This window comes from Heterodontus francisci, chromosome 32 (genome assembly GCF_036365525.1).
Source record: "Heterodontus francisci isolate sHetFra1 chromosome 32, sHetFra1.hap1, whole genome shotgun sequence".
Classification (NCBI taxonomy): domain Eukaryota; kingdom Metazoa; phylum Chordata; class Chondrichthyes; order Heterodontiformes; family Heterodontidae; genus Heterodontus; species Heterodontus francisci.
The window spans coordinates 18,808,543-18,821,706 of NC_090402.1; the positions used below are offsets into that span (position 1 = coordinate 18,808,543).

Consider the following 13,164-nt stretch of genomic DNA (forward strand, 5'->3'; position numbering starts at 1 on the left):
ATCACATTGTATCTTCAAACTAGATTACTTTTTTCAATTTGGCATTAGTAATTGCCTTTTGAAGCCACCAGAACAACACATTTGAACAAGATAACAAAGATATCAAAGATCATCTGTAATTATTTTAATCAAAACGAAACCAGATACTGCCAAGGAAAAGTACAAATGTTCAGCTGCCTATCAGATATTTTATAGTCTATTTGGAGCATTCTATTTCGTTGCCACATACACAATAGCTCAACTGATACAGTGCTAGTGTGTCTTTAAATAATGGAAGCAAGAGGATTTAAAGGAGGAAAGTTAACAGCAAACTCCTTGAAAGATCTGAATATTAACAATAATTCTAAGGGCTTTTAATCCACATTCTTGGGTGCTGGCACAAGAGCTATGATTCAGAACAAAATAAAATTCTATGCAATCCACGATCTGTGTTGCATTGCTGATCTCAGCTGGGCTTCAACAATTGGCTTTAATGTTCCTGTGCAATGGAAAGGAAAATCATCCAGGATTTCTGGTCCTGATCAATACTCAGTGCCCTTTCTAATTTGCTGGTTTACATGTTTGAAAATCAGTTGAGAACTCAAGAGCACTATACAGGAGCAGGAATGTGGAATTACAGGCCCGCCAGTTCTTTTGAAGAAGCAGCACTTGGATTACATTGGGCTGAATTTTCCCAGCTCATTGGCGACAGGCTGGGAGATGGGAGGGCTGGCAAAATGGCGGGGTGAGGCATTGGGAGGAGAGCCGGCGTCCTCCCGCCATACCATATTACTAGGGGTGGGAAAATTGGTGGATTGGCCGCCTGCCATGTGACCAATTGAACCACTTACGTGGCCAATTAAGGGCCACTTCCCGCCTCTGCGGGCATTTTGTCCATGTTGGCAGGACCCGCCACCATGTGGGGAGACTGCCCAGTGAAACCTAGTGGTCTCCTACGGGGCTCCGGGGAGGGAGGGGGCGTTGCAGGGATGGCCTCCTATATGGGCACTCCATAGCTCATGGAGGGGCCCCCCTGGCAGCAATGGCTGCCCTCATGGCAATGGCATTGCTGATGCTCCAAGAACACCCCCTAACCCTATCAGAGCCTGGCCGCCAGGCCTGGTTTCCCCCAACCACCTCAACTCTCTTCGAGGAATCCCCTGATTGGGCCGGCAGCTTTTGGGAGCAGCTGCTGTCCTTACTTGGATGGCAGAACTGGCGGTGGCCTGACAATATGCCATTTTGGGTCCCGCCACCTGCCGATCACCTCCCCCTTTCAGCCCCAGCAGTGGGACTTGCTGGTATGTGGTAAAATTCAGTCCATCGTGTCTGAAGCCACATATTGATTGTTTGCAGATTATTTTACCATGGAGTGCATTACCCAAGTCCAATTCTGCCCTCCTCCACACAGTGCACTTTCAAACTGATATCACTGAAAATGATTTGGAGGAGAACTCTTTTTTCCCTCCCTGAGGAACTAGCTAACTCAGAACAGACCCGAGTTAAATCCTCTAGTCTGTGTGATATCGTTTTACACTGGGTGGGGTGAACATATTAATTAGTTGATACGTTAGAACTGATACTAAACAGTACATTTCTGTAGTTGTAAAGCTGCTTCAATGTACCTTTAAATGGCTGGACACAACTAGTGAAGAGGACCAAATAAACCTCCATAGGAAAGCTACAAATAAAATGTGTCTATTTGCTACACCATTTTTATAAATATGGCGGTTGCAACATTAACAATCAATCACAAACTTGCACATTATATTTTATTTTGCAGGAACTGCATAAAGCGATCTTGTTTAGCCAGCAGCAGCAATTCTAAAAATCTGAAGGTCACATATTTTAAAACATGTACTGGCTGAGTATTGTTTTTACTATAAGCTACTCTGGTACCATTTGACATGTGTGGCTGCTACACTAAAAATATCACAAAAGGTTATCATAACCAAGATCATTACAGCTCCCTCCATCCCTGTTACATTTCTGATGCCGTAATGGAAAGCTTGTTTTTCTAAGTCTTGAACAAGACTTAGAAAAAGTCTTAGAAATAGTCTGGCGTGGCGCAGTGGTTAGCACCACAGCCTCACAGCTCTTGGGACCCAGGTTTGATTCTGGATACTGCCTGTGTGGAGTTTGCAAGTTCTCCCTGTGACTGCATGGGCTTGCGCCGGGTGCTCCAGTTTCCTCCCACAGCCAAAGACTTACAGGTGATAGGTAAATTGGCTGTTGTAAATTGCTTTGGTAGGGAATATGAGATTACTGTAGGGTTAGTATAAATGGGTGGTTGTTGGTCGGCACAGACTCGGTGGGCTGGAGGGCCTATTTCAGTGTTGTATCTCTAAATAAAATAAAGGAAAGTGTTACTTTCACTTCTCCAGAGTCATATTTGTCTGAAATTAAAACTCAACCTGGACACACATAAAAACTGACAGGGTTTTTAAGAGTTCTAGAAATATTTTTAATAAAATGCAGATTTACAGAATATTTACAGTATAGAAGTTTCAATACATGCCCCTTAATGAACTACAATGAAAAACTAACAGAAAGCCCTTAACAGGCTTAAACCTGATGTAACTTTATTATATTGTAAATACATCTACCTAGAACAATAAATGTACCAGATTGTGGCACTTATTTAGTTTTGCACAAATGAGTGCACCAGCACATAGTGAATACCTTGTCATCACTGTATATTGCATAACTTCAAATAGAGCCAGCAGAACAACACTACAAACAGCCACAGCAGAATGTATATCCTGATGTGCGTCTTCACAGGTTTTCAAACCATGCATCAGAGAAGAAGGCATTTAAGTGAAAGTTTACACATTTATTTCATAGAGCTCGCATGCTAAAGTTCACAAGCAAAATTTCTATCTTCTGAATTAGCTTAGATGCAGGCACATATTGTGTGTATTAATTAATTGAAGACTATGTTTCTCAGTTCAATGGGCTTTTAATTGATAAATACACACAAATAAGAGGGTATATTTAATGTTGCTCACAATCTGCAAAGTGTGTATTATTTCTGTCATGCATCATCTGCCAAAAAGGTACAACAGTTTCTAGCACTAAATCTTGAAACAACAGCTCAAGAACTGCAATGATCTATAGACGATTCTAAAATGATAAATAAATACTAAATATGTATGAATAAAAATACAAGTATTTGTCTTGTATGCAGCAATCTAACATCAAAGTGTCACACCTGAAAAGCATCACATTGTAAATGCAACACTTGAAAGTGTATTGTACAATTGCACCTGATTATCTCAGAAGTCATTCAGAAAAGAGTAACAAATTGTACAGTAAGGGAAACTATGAATAGTTAACATCTTTAAAAATACAGAATCACAATAGAATGTCCTCTAATTATCCTTATATGTCTAACAATGATTAGCTGCTAAGTGACCACAGGTTGTGTCTAACATCAATCAGACTGTGGCCTTAAGAGACAGGCCAGGTTAAACAAAGCTCGGAGCAGCAGAATAATCCACTGTGCATTACACTCCTGCCCTTTTAAGCTGATTCTCTGATTTGTCAGGAATGATGTCATTGGGAAGTCTACCGTCTGAAACACAGAGTGGTGAACCAGGATCTGAAAGGAAAATCAAACTAATGTTTTATGTGGCAGCATATTCCAATTGGGCAGCTGCAGCTTAAAGCATAGCAGCAGAAGCCCTCTTCATATATAACTAGAAACAAGTGATGTTTTGAAATTAATTTTAAAACTTCAATATGTACCAAAGAGGAGAACTAGTCTAGATTCACACTGAAGGGAAGATTGTCCACAGAACTTAGAAGGGATTTGGAGAATATCATGGAAAGAATTGTATCATGAAGGCCCCAACTGCCATGAATGAGGCATATTAATTTCTTCACAAGAACATTGATTTTAAACTGTTGCTGGAGTGAAGAGATGACTTGTTTAAAGAGATCAGCAATGGCTGGAAAACATTTGCATACTAAGAGACAGTGCCAGCAGACAAGAGAGCTGCTCCCTGATCCAATTAACTCAAATGGACTTTGATCACCAGACTTTGAATGTGTAAGAAAACCAGCATTCCAGGGTGTCTGCTAAGATGGAGATTCCACAAATGCAGGAGTTTGTTAAACAAAACTAGTCAGATGACTAACCTCTGGCTCAGGTTTCTGGTTTTGAACTGCTCACAGGACAGTTTGGCAGATTGCAACTAAACTTGGAAGAAGACAGCCTCTCACCTAGCTAGCTCTCTCTCACGAATCTCCGGATCCACTGAAGTCACTTAAACCTCAAGAGAGAAAAGACTCCTACATCAAAACAAGTTTTAAAGGGTGCACTGGGCCCCAACAAAACGGCAAGACTTAACCGGCAATCAAAGACTCTACATTGAACTCAAAGGCCCTTAAATAAATCCTAGCTATTGTCTCAAACTTTTCCCCTATATTGTTTCTACTTTTTTGTCTCTTTCTGCATGTGTGTTTATCACGTAGGCATGCTAGCATGGTCGCGTCGCGTATTTGTAGTCGTTAACCGAATTAGTGTTTAAGGTTAATAAACTTCCACCTTTCTTGTTTACATCTAAAAAAAAACTGGTTGATTTCTTTTCCTTACAATTGGAGAGAAGTGAACAAGGATTCACTGAGGGGGTAGCTAAAAACATGGTGTTTCTAAAATTAAACCCTGATATGGTTGAACTAGGCAAAGGCTGAGAACCCCTAGATCCCTTTCTCACCTGGTCGTACCAGAAATTTGGGGGCTAGCATCCAGACTTGACCCACAAACAAGAAATAGGAACTGGGAAGCCAATTGATTGCAATCAAAAAGAGAAAAGATTTCAATACAGGTTTTCTTGGGGTTGTGTATGTTAGAATACTAACAGGCCTGCGACTGAAGTCAGTAACTCCCAAAGCCAGGGTGAAGTCACTTGGGATAAGTTAAAAGTATTGTCTATGGAGGAGTTGAGAAAAATAGCTGAGCAGTGTGGGATCACAGTCCATGCCAAGGCTAGAAAGTCTGAACCCCTAAGACTAGAACCATTTTCCCCTTGAATCTGAAGAAGCAGAAACAGGGTTAGAAGTAGACTCTGACAGGGTATTGCTAACAAAGATACAATTGGAACAGAGGAAACTTGAATTTCTTTCTTTTGGGCCTCCTTATCTCGAGAGACAATGGATACGCGCCTGGAGGTGGTCAGTGGTTTGTGAAGCAGCGCCTGGAGTGGCTATAAAGGCCAATTCTGGAGTGACAGGCTCTTCCACAGGTGCTGCAGAGAAATTTGTTTGTTGGGGCTGTTGCACAGTTGGCTCTCCCCTTGCGCCTCTGTCTTTTTTCCTGCCAACTACTAAGTCTCTTCGACTCGCCACAATTTAGCCCTGTCTTTATGGCTGCCCGCCAGCTCTGGCGAATGCTGGCAACTGACTCCCTTGATTCAACTTGAATTAGAAGACAGGGAATGAGAGAGACAGACAGGAGAAAGAAAAAGAAAGGGAGGAGACAGAAACAGAAGGAGCCTTCTAGAAGCAATGCGAAGAGAGAAAGAGCTGAGGTGGCTCGAGTTAATTAGAGGGGCGACAGAGTAACCTCAGTGAAAGCATGGCCAATATGGAGGATTGTAATTCAGGGCTGGGTACAGAATTGTCAAAATATTCCCAACTGATTCCAAAATTCAATGAGGGAGACTTAGAAGCATTTTTTGTATCTTTTGAAAAACTAGCAAGGCAGTTAAAATGGCAGCTGAGACTTGGAGTCTGCTGCTACAAAGCAACCTAACAGGAAAAGCCCATGAAGTTTATTCCTGTTGCCAGATGAGAGTTCATCCAATTATGAACTGACAAAAATGCTATCCCTGGGGCATATGAGTTAGTACCGGAAGCCTATTGCCAAAAGTTTTGAACCCTCAAGAAGCAAGCTGATCAAACTTGCCTGGAGTTTGAGCAAAATAAGCAGCTGGATTTTGACCAGTGGCTGAGGGCTTTTAAAGTGCAGCTCAGCTATGAAAATCTCAGAGAGGTAATTTTGCTTGAGGAATTTAAGAACTCTCTCCCTGTTTCCATAAAGATACATGTAGAGGAACAGAAAGTTAATAGAGCAAGGCAAGCCGCAGTTCTGGCTGATGAATTTGCTTTCATCTATAAGTCAATTCCCCAGGAAAACCCTTTCCGAGTCACCCCCACAAATCCGAAAAGGGCAAAGGGTGGGAAGGTGATAGATGCACAAGCAGTAGTCACAGGTGGCCCTCCTCCAGTCAAAAAGGAAGGTGCTGTACGTAGGAGTGAGACCCGGAGACCTGTGTGCTTCCATTGTGATAAAGCAGGGCCTCTAAGAACTGACTGCTGGAAACTAAAGGCAAAATCTGTATCCTTAATCAGGGCACACCTGCTTAGTGAAGGAGAAAGGACTCTGATGGTCCTCATATGAACATTGATTTTAAACTGTTGCTGGAATAAAGAGATGACTTGTTTAAAGAGATCAGCAGTGGCTGGAAAACATTTGCATACTAAGAGACAGTGCCTGCAGACAAGAGAACTGCTCCCTGATCCAATTAACCCAAATGGACTTTGATCACCAGACACTGAATGTGTAAGAAAGCCAGAATTCCAGGGTGTCTGCTAAGATGGAGAATCCACAAACACAGGAGTTGGTTAAAAAAAAACTAGTCAGATGACTAACCTGCTGGCCCAGGTTTCTGGTTTTGAACTGCTCACAGGACTGCTAGGGAGATTGCAACTAAACTTGGAAGAGAGCCTCTCTCCTAGCTAGCTCTCTCTCTCTCAAATCTCCAGATCCACTGAAGTCACTTAAACCTCAACAGAGAAAAGACTCCTACATCAAAACAAGTTTTAAAGGGTGCCCTGGGCCCCAATGAAATGGCAAGACATCCAGCAATCAATGACTCTATATCAAACTTAAAGGCACATAAACAAATCCCAGTTATTGCCTCAAACGTTTCCCTTTTATTCTTTCTACTTTTCTGTCTCTATCTGTGTGTGTGTTTATTGCATGGGCATGCTAGTGTGGTTGTGTCGCGTATTCAGTCGTTAACCGAATTGAGTTTAAGGCGAATAAACTTCCACCTTTCTTGTTTAAATCTAAGAAAACCTGTCTGGATGATTTCTTTGCCTTAAAAATGGAGAGCAGTGAGCAAGGATTCACTGAGGATGGAGCTAAAAACAGTGTTTTAAAAATTAAATCCTGTTACGGTTAAACTAGGCAAAGACTGAAAGGGAACCCCTAGACCCCTTTCTCACCTGGTCTTAACAATTGGCAGAAGACAGGTAGAACTGTTGGGATAAAAAGAAAACTCATACACTCAACAATTGCTGGTATTATGAACTAAAGTCAACAAACACTGGCGATTTACAGCAGATCAGTCTGCATCTGGAAAAGCAAGGATTCCACCTGAAACATTAAATCTATCTTTAATTTTCCGATGCTGATTAACTCGCTGTGCATTTCATCTGTTTCACAGAATTGTTACTGTGCAGAAGGAAGCCATCCGGCCCATCGTATCCGCACCAGCTCTCTGAAACAGCAACTCACTCAGTTCCATTCCCCTGCCTTCTCCCCATAATCCTGCACACTCTTCCTTTTCATATAACTGTCTAATTCCCTTTTGAATGCTTTAATTGAACAAGGAGAATTGTTGGACTTGAACCACTGCAGTGGCCGGATCAGCTACGAACTGAGTAATTACAGTTACAGGCACACCATTCAACCCATTCTGGTGTACAACTCAGTTCACTTAAAAAGATGTGTTGATGCTGGGTAATGGGCAAGTGATGCTAAAGACAGAGATCTGCAATCTCCAAGCACCCACTTTCCTATATTTTGCTAATTACCATCATTTCCTTTGGGGCCTGTTGAAAGGCCAGAAAAACAACTGCTGGCAGCTACTCTCACAACAGCCTGAAAAAAAGGCAGACAGCACTTCGCACGCTCAAGGTAGCACTGTCTGCAGCATCTCAGTTAATGCTATCGACCCCATTTTGAGGACGCTACTCCTCTGTTAGTGGTAGACAAAAACATTGACCCCCAGGACTCGTACAAAAGCAAAATACTGTGGATGCTGGAAATCCGAAAGGAAAACAGAAAATGCTGGAAATATTCAGTAGATCAGACAGCATCCATGGAGAGAGAAACAAAGTTAACAATTCAGGTAATGTTATGATGAAAGGTCATCAATCTGAAATGTTAACTCTGTTTCTCTTTGCACAGATGCTGCCTGACCTGCTGAGTATTTCCAGCATTTTTACTTTTACGCCATGATTCACAGTTTGTTAGTTTTTACAAAAAGAAAGTTAGACATTTCAAAATGGACTTTTCTGATTGTGGACAGAAGGCAGAGATTTATAAGTAGTTGCTAATCGCAAGAGAAATAATCAATTACCCCTAATTAACCTCAGGAATATGCCTGTAATTGACCTGAGAACCTATTTACTGCAACAGTAAACTTGTAAACACAGCTCCACCTTAGCAGCAGAATAAGACATTGTGCATTATATGTTATAATGCCCCCATCACTATAAAACAGCATATTCACCAACATCATGAGCAATGCCATGGAAAGTCAAAAATTTTTTACTCTTCCCCCTTCAACTTGTCTCTAGTTCCTAACATCAAGGTTCTAACTTGGTAACCTGATTAGCGATTACTGATTAAACTGTAACAGATCTGACCAGAACTGGACTGAACTAAAATAGAAAGAAACATTATATTCACCAATCTGGTGCGTTTTTGCATTATATATCTCCGTAAAAGTCTCAACACAGAAACAATGGCTGGATTTTTATGGCCACCAAACAAGCGGGCTGGTAGTGGGGGCGGGGTTTAAAATTGAGTGGTAGGCAGGGGCCGTTCCTGACCCCCCTCTCTCCCCCGCTGCAATTTTACACGAGGCGGCGGCGGCAGCAAGGAACGACCCACCCAACCCAGGCCAATCAAGGCCCTTAAGTGACAAATTAACTAGCACTTAAGGGCCTCCTCCTGCCATCCTGGGTATTTTACCCTCGGCGACGAGATGGCAAAAGCCTCAAGAACCCCTCCTGGTAAAACCAGGCGGCCTTTTTGCGGGCTGGGGGCGGGCCCACCTGATCAGGCACAACACTACCCCAGTCCCCCTAACCGAACCCCCCCCTTGCCTCACTGGGGCCTGGCTGATTGTCCCCGGTGAGGTCCTACAAACTTATCTGTCTTCCAGGGCCGTCCTTTCTCTTGTCTCCGATGGCTGAGTGTAGTCCCAGCAGTGGCCCCCACCCCCAGTAGCGTTGCTGGGACTGAGTTGCCAGCCCACTGATTGCCAGCAGCTCCATTAGGCAGGATGTTCTGTCTTAAGGAGGAAATCCCGCCCAAGACCAATTAAGGGCCTGGGGAGTGGAAAATCCCGGTCTGGCCCAACGAAAAATTCCAGCCAATGTATAGTAAACAAGCCTCTCTAGTCTCACAGGAAAATATATTAAGCTAAGTGAAATATCTCATTTAAAATAACGGGGAATTTTATGCTTCCCCCGCAGCTGGTTTGGAGGCGGGGAGAGCATAAAATCAGTGGGATAGTGGCAAGAGAAGATCCCGGCACCTTCCCACCTCTGCCAAAATTAAGACTGGGGTGTTAAGGCCTGTGAATGGGTTTTCTGCTCTGCCACCAATTAAGGCCCTTAACTGGGCAATTAATCCACCGCCGCAATTAGCTGTGTGGCAGGTGACCCCGTCACCACACTGGAGGCACGACACAAAAAGTTGTGAGAGTTGCTTCCTGGCTCCGGGAGCTTTGTTAAAAGGCAGTGCCTGAATGAGGGACCCAGCATCATGAAGGGGGGGCCCACTGAGAGCTATGCCGCTGCCCTTGCTAACAACCCCCGCTACACCCCCTCCCCTGCAACTCCTACCCTGTAAGATCCCTCCTGCCCTGACCTACCTGTGGCCTGGGTCCAGCAATGCTTCTGGGCCTCAGGTAGTTGCTCCACTGGCAGCAGCCACCGCCTCTGTGGTGGTGCTCTTCAGTGTAAGAGTTGCCGGCCATTCAGAGGCCAGCAGCTTTCTGAGGGCAGGACCTCCAGCGCGGGGTCCTTGATCCCGTGGAAGGCCTGTCGCTGTCCACTTAAGTACCTAATTGGCACTAGATTTGGTGGGCCTTCCACAGAAGAGGCAATGTGAGGTTCTTGGCACACTTTTTCCGGATGTTGAGACCACTGACGCTAGCAAATAATCCCGGTCAACATATTTAAACTGAACCCAGAACATTAACATTAATGTGCAAATTCTTATAAATACAGTACAAAATACCTGTTCTTACAACTAAAGAAACTGTTCCCTTACAGAAGGGTAGCCAATAAATACACATATAATTAACAATTTATTTATATAGTTTCTAAGGGGAGCAGTGCTTTTAACCTGATAATTTTCTGCATACATGCTACTACATGTTAAACAATGATTAATGTGCTACCACACTACATAATAGCTAGAGATAACAGTTCCTACAAAATTTCTCATTCTCAAAATTACTGCAGGATGGATAAAGCTTTTACAACCTTCTGTTGAAATTAAAGCTAACTAGTATTCAATTAACTGCAAGAGATATGAATGGTGTTGACTGGTTCTTAAACACATGTACTTCCATAAAGAAATGCTCAAGATATGTGGCGAAGCTAGATGCATCATAAGCACATACATTGAATATGCAAATAATACCACCACCTAACATCCTTAAAAAGCAGATTAACTCATCACGTTGATACAATGAGCAGGAGTACAATGAAACATGAGAATAGAAACCTGCTTGCTATGTGTCAGGGGTTAAAGCATTGCTCTGTCAATGACAGATTGTGAATCTGTATCTAGAAAATAGAACAGATGGCTATTTCAAGCAGTGAGAAGTATCATTTTGAAGAGGGCAGGCAAAGCCAGTGAAATCTATAATGTTTCAAGCAGAAATAAATTCTTCCACAAGCTTGTATAGGTACCATATCAATCAGGAGATGAAAGCAAGCGTGAGCCACTTTTTTAATGACATGCTGTCAATCACAACAAATGCCACACTCGCTTCTTTGAGAAATCCATTTTTCAGGCTATGAATACCTTTGTACCTGATGTATTGTGAGAAAAAAAATTGACGTTTAACGCTATAAACATTTTTTGATGTATGATGGAAGAATCAGCGTTTTGCTTTCTACCTCAGCACACTGGGCACTAAAAACTGCCAGAGAGTGACAATGATAATTGCTGTTTGCCTTCCGTCCATAAATCTCAAACAGTTTTGAACTTCAAGACAGTTTGAGTTATTTAAACTCTATGACAGCTCAGCAGACTCACACAGTGAATGTTTGGCCTACAAACCAGGAATGTCCAAGGTTAGCTGATCTTGGATGGTGAGATGTGTAGCAGGAAAGGGGGATGGGGTGAGGCTACTGTAGGTCAGGATGACTGGCTAGGGTTTCTGCAGCTGATTGCTATTCGGTATTTAGGTGTGGCTATCAGGTGAGTACAGGGTTGGGTTTAACTGTGGTGACCCCCGCCCCATCGTTGAAGGTGAGGTTCATCTGTGATGCTGTCTAAGGTCAAAGCTGGAGATAGCTGTGATGCATCAGAAAACCAGAATACTGAGAGTTAACCTCACTACATTCACTGTTGAGATTCACTAAGAATTTCTACTTGGGTGTTGTTGTACTGTAACCAACCTATATGCTCACACCCTAAACAGAAGTGGAGATGAGACTGATGTGAAAAAAGACAAACTCCAGATAAAATTTACTTACTGTGCAAAACATTGCTCCAATATATATTTAGTGATTTATCTTCAGAGAATAAACAAGTGGCAGACTAAATGTTTTCCATTGGCCCATCTACTACTTCTGCTGTTTATTTCCACCTGATGATACACTGAAGCTCATTATTGTCACTTTGCCAATGGCTGAATTATTGAGCTTTATTTTCACAGCAAGTGAGTAAGGACTGGCATGTTCTCTGCCAGTTCTAAAGTTGGGTAAGCCAGAGTTCTGCACTAGTACTGAAAATAAGAACACAAGATGGAGCTTAACATCCTTTGACTTTAATGTGATCTTGTGATTTTTAATGACCAGATGGCCATCAACTTTTACTGATTAGAATGTGAATGATAGTACAGCAGGCTGCTGGAGTTTGTCAGAAACTCAGCAGTGCACATTTTCCTGTTTTATACTGTGTTAATGAATAAAGCTGAATATCACACTGCCACTAAAACTGCAGTATAAACACAGCAAAGAAAGCAAAAATGTAGGTTTGAAATCACTGTTTCTAGTGGTTGAAGGTTTAACACATGTATTACATTCCTCTGTCCACTAAACAAAGGTTTAATCCATTTAATAGTGGATGGACAGATGTTATAGAAATGCATTCAGCATTTATCTACTATTATCATTGACGGTAATTTATACCCCAATAAATGTTAATTTGCAAAGAACTGATAAACATAAATGAGGAACTCTCTCTGTGCCAGTGATAATCCTGTATTCTGTCAACAGAAGAAAGTGAACTTAAAAATACAGAACATCTGCCATGTGATCTCACTGGCAGAAGATTCTGGAACATGATAAAAGCATGCCAATAATAATTACAAAGCAATCAGTAGCTCATGACAATAATAGAAAACATCCATTATGAAACTTGTTTAATAAAATGATATAAATGAATTAGGGCCAGCAGCCAGATAGTGGCAGACTCTTTACATTAAATGCAAATTGTTTGGAACCTGGAGTTCCAAAGGGCCTGAACAATGCTTGTTTAAACTTTCCCTTAAATAAACCACACAATTCTAGGTATGAAATGCAAGTATAATAGGTATGAAATGCAGGTATAATAGCTGTACTTCAACAGAATTGGTTTGAAAATATTTATCCATCACTAGCTATCCTAGTGGCGAAGAGCTAACTTCCCATGAGATTGTGCAGGAATGAGTCTTGGAGATGTAGGGGGGAAAGGGGGCCTGCCATTTGAAAGCTGGCTGCTACATAAAGTACGACGTTACAGAAGGATGTAAAATTTGTGTCAGCTTGACCCGTTGAGATTGCACATCATTTAAGCCAATCACAGAGCAGCATTGGTGGTTGTTACGACAAAACCTGCAGCCCAGTTTGTCCCATCCATTGGGACTGAAGGAAGCTGCTGGCGAGCAATCAGTTACTGTGGGCAAATGGAATACATCATAATTAATGATTACTGCGTTAATA

General features: G+C 42.2%; 1 protein-coding gene across 5 annotated transcripts in view; it reads right to left on the reverse strand.

Annotated features, from left to right (window-relative positions):
- Positions 1-2,459: 2,459 nt before the first annotated feature.
- Positions 2,460-13,164, reverse strand: part of ttll11 (tubulin tyrosine ligase-like family, member 11) — a 209,861-nt gene continuing 199,156 nt past the window's right edge. For 4 of the 5 annotated variants that reach the window (XM_068012404.1, XM_068012399.1, XM_068012401.1 and 1 more), the window contains one exon: positions 12,591-13,117. In XM_068012404.1, the coding sequence (XP_067868505.1) occupies positions 12,942-13,117 (176 nt within the window). In that variant the 3' untranslated portion in view covers positions 12,591-12,941. Of the gene's footprint in view, positions 3,581-12,590; positions 13,118-13,164 lie in introns of those variants that run through there. The other variant, XM_068012400.1, reaches the window with a different exon arrangement.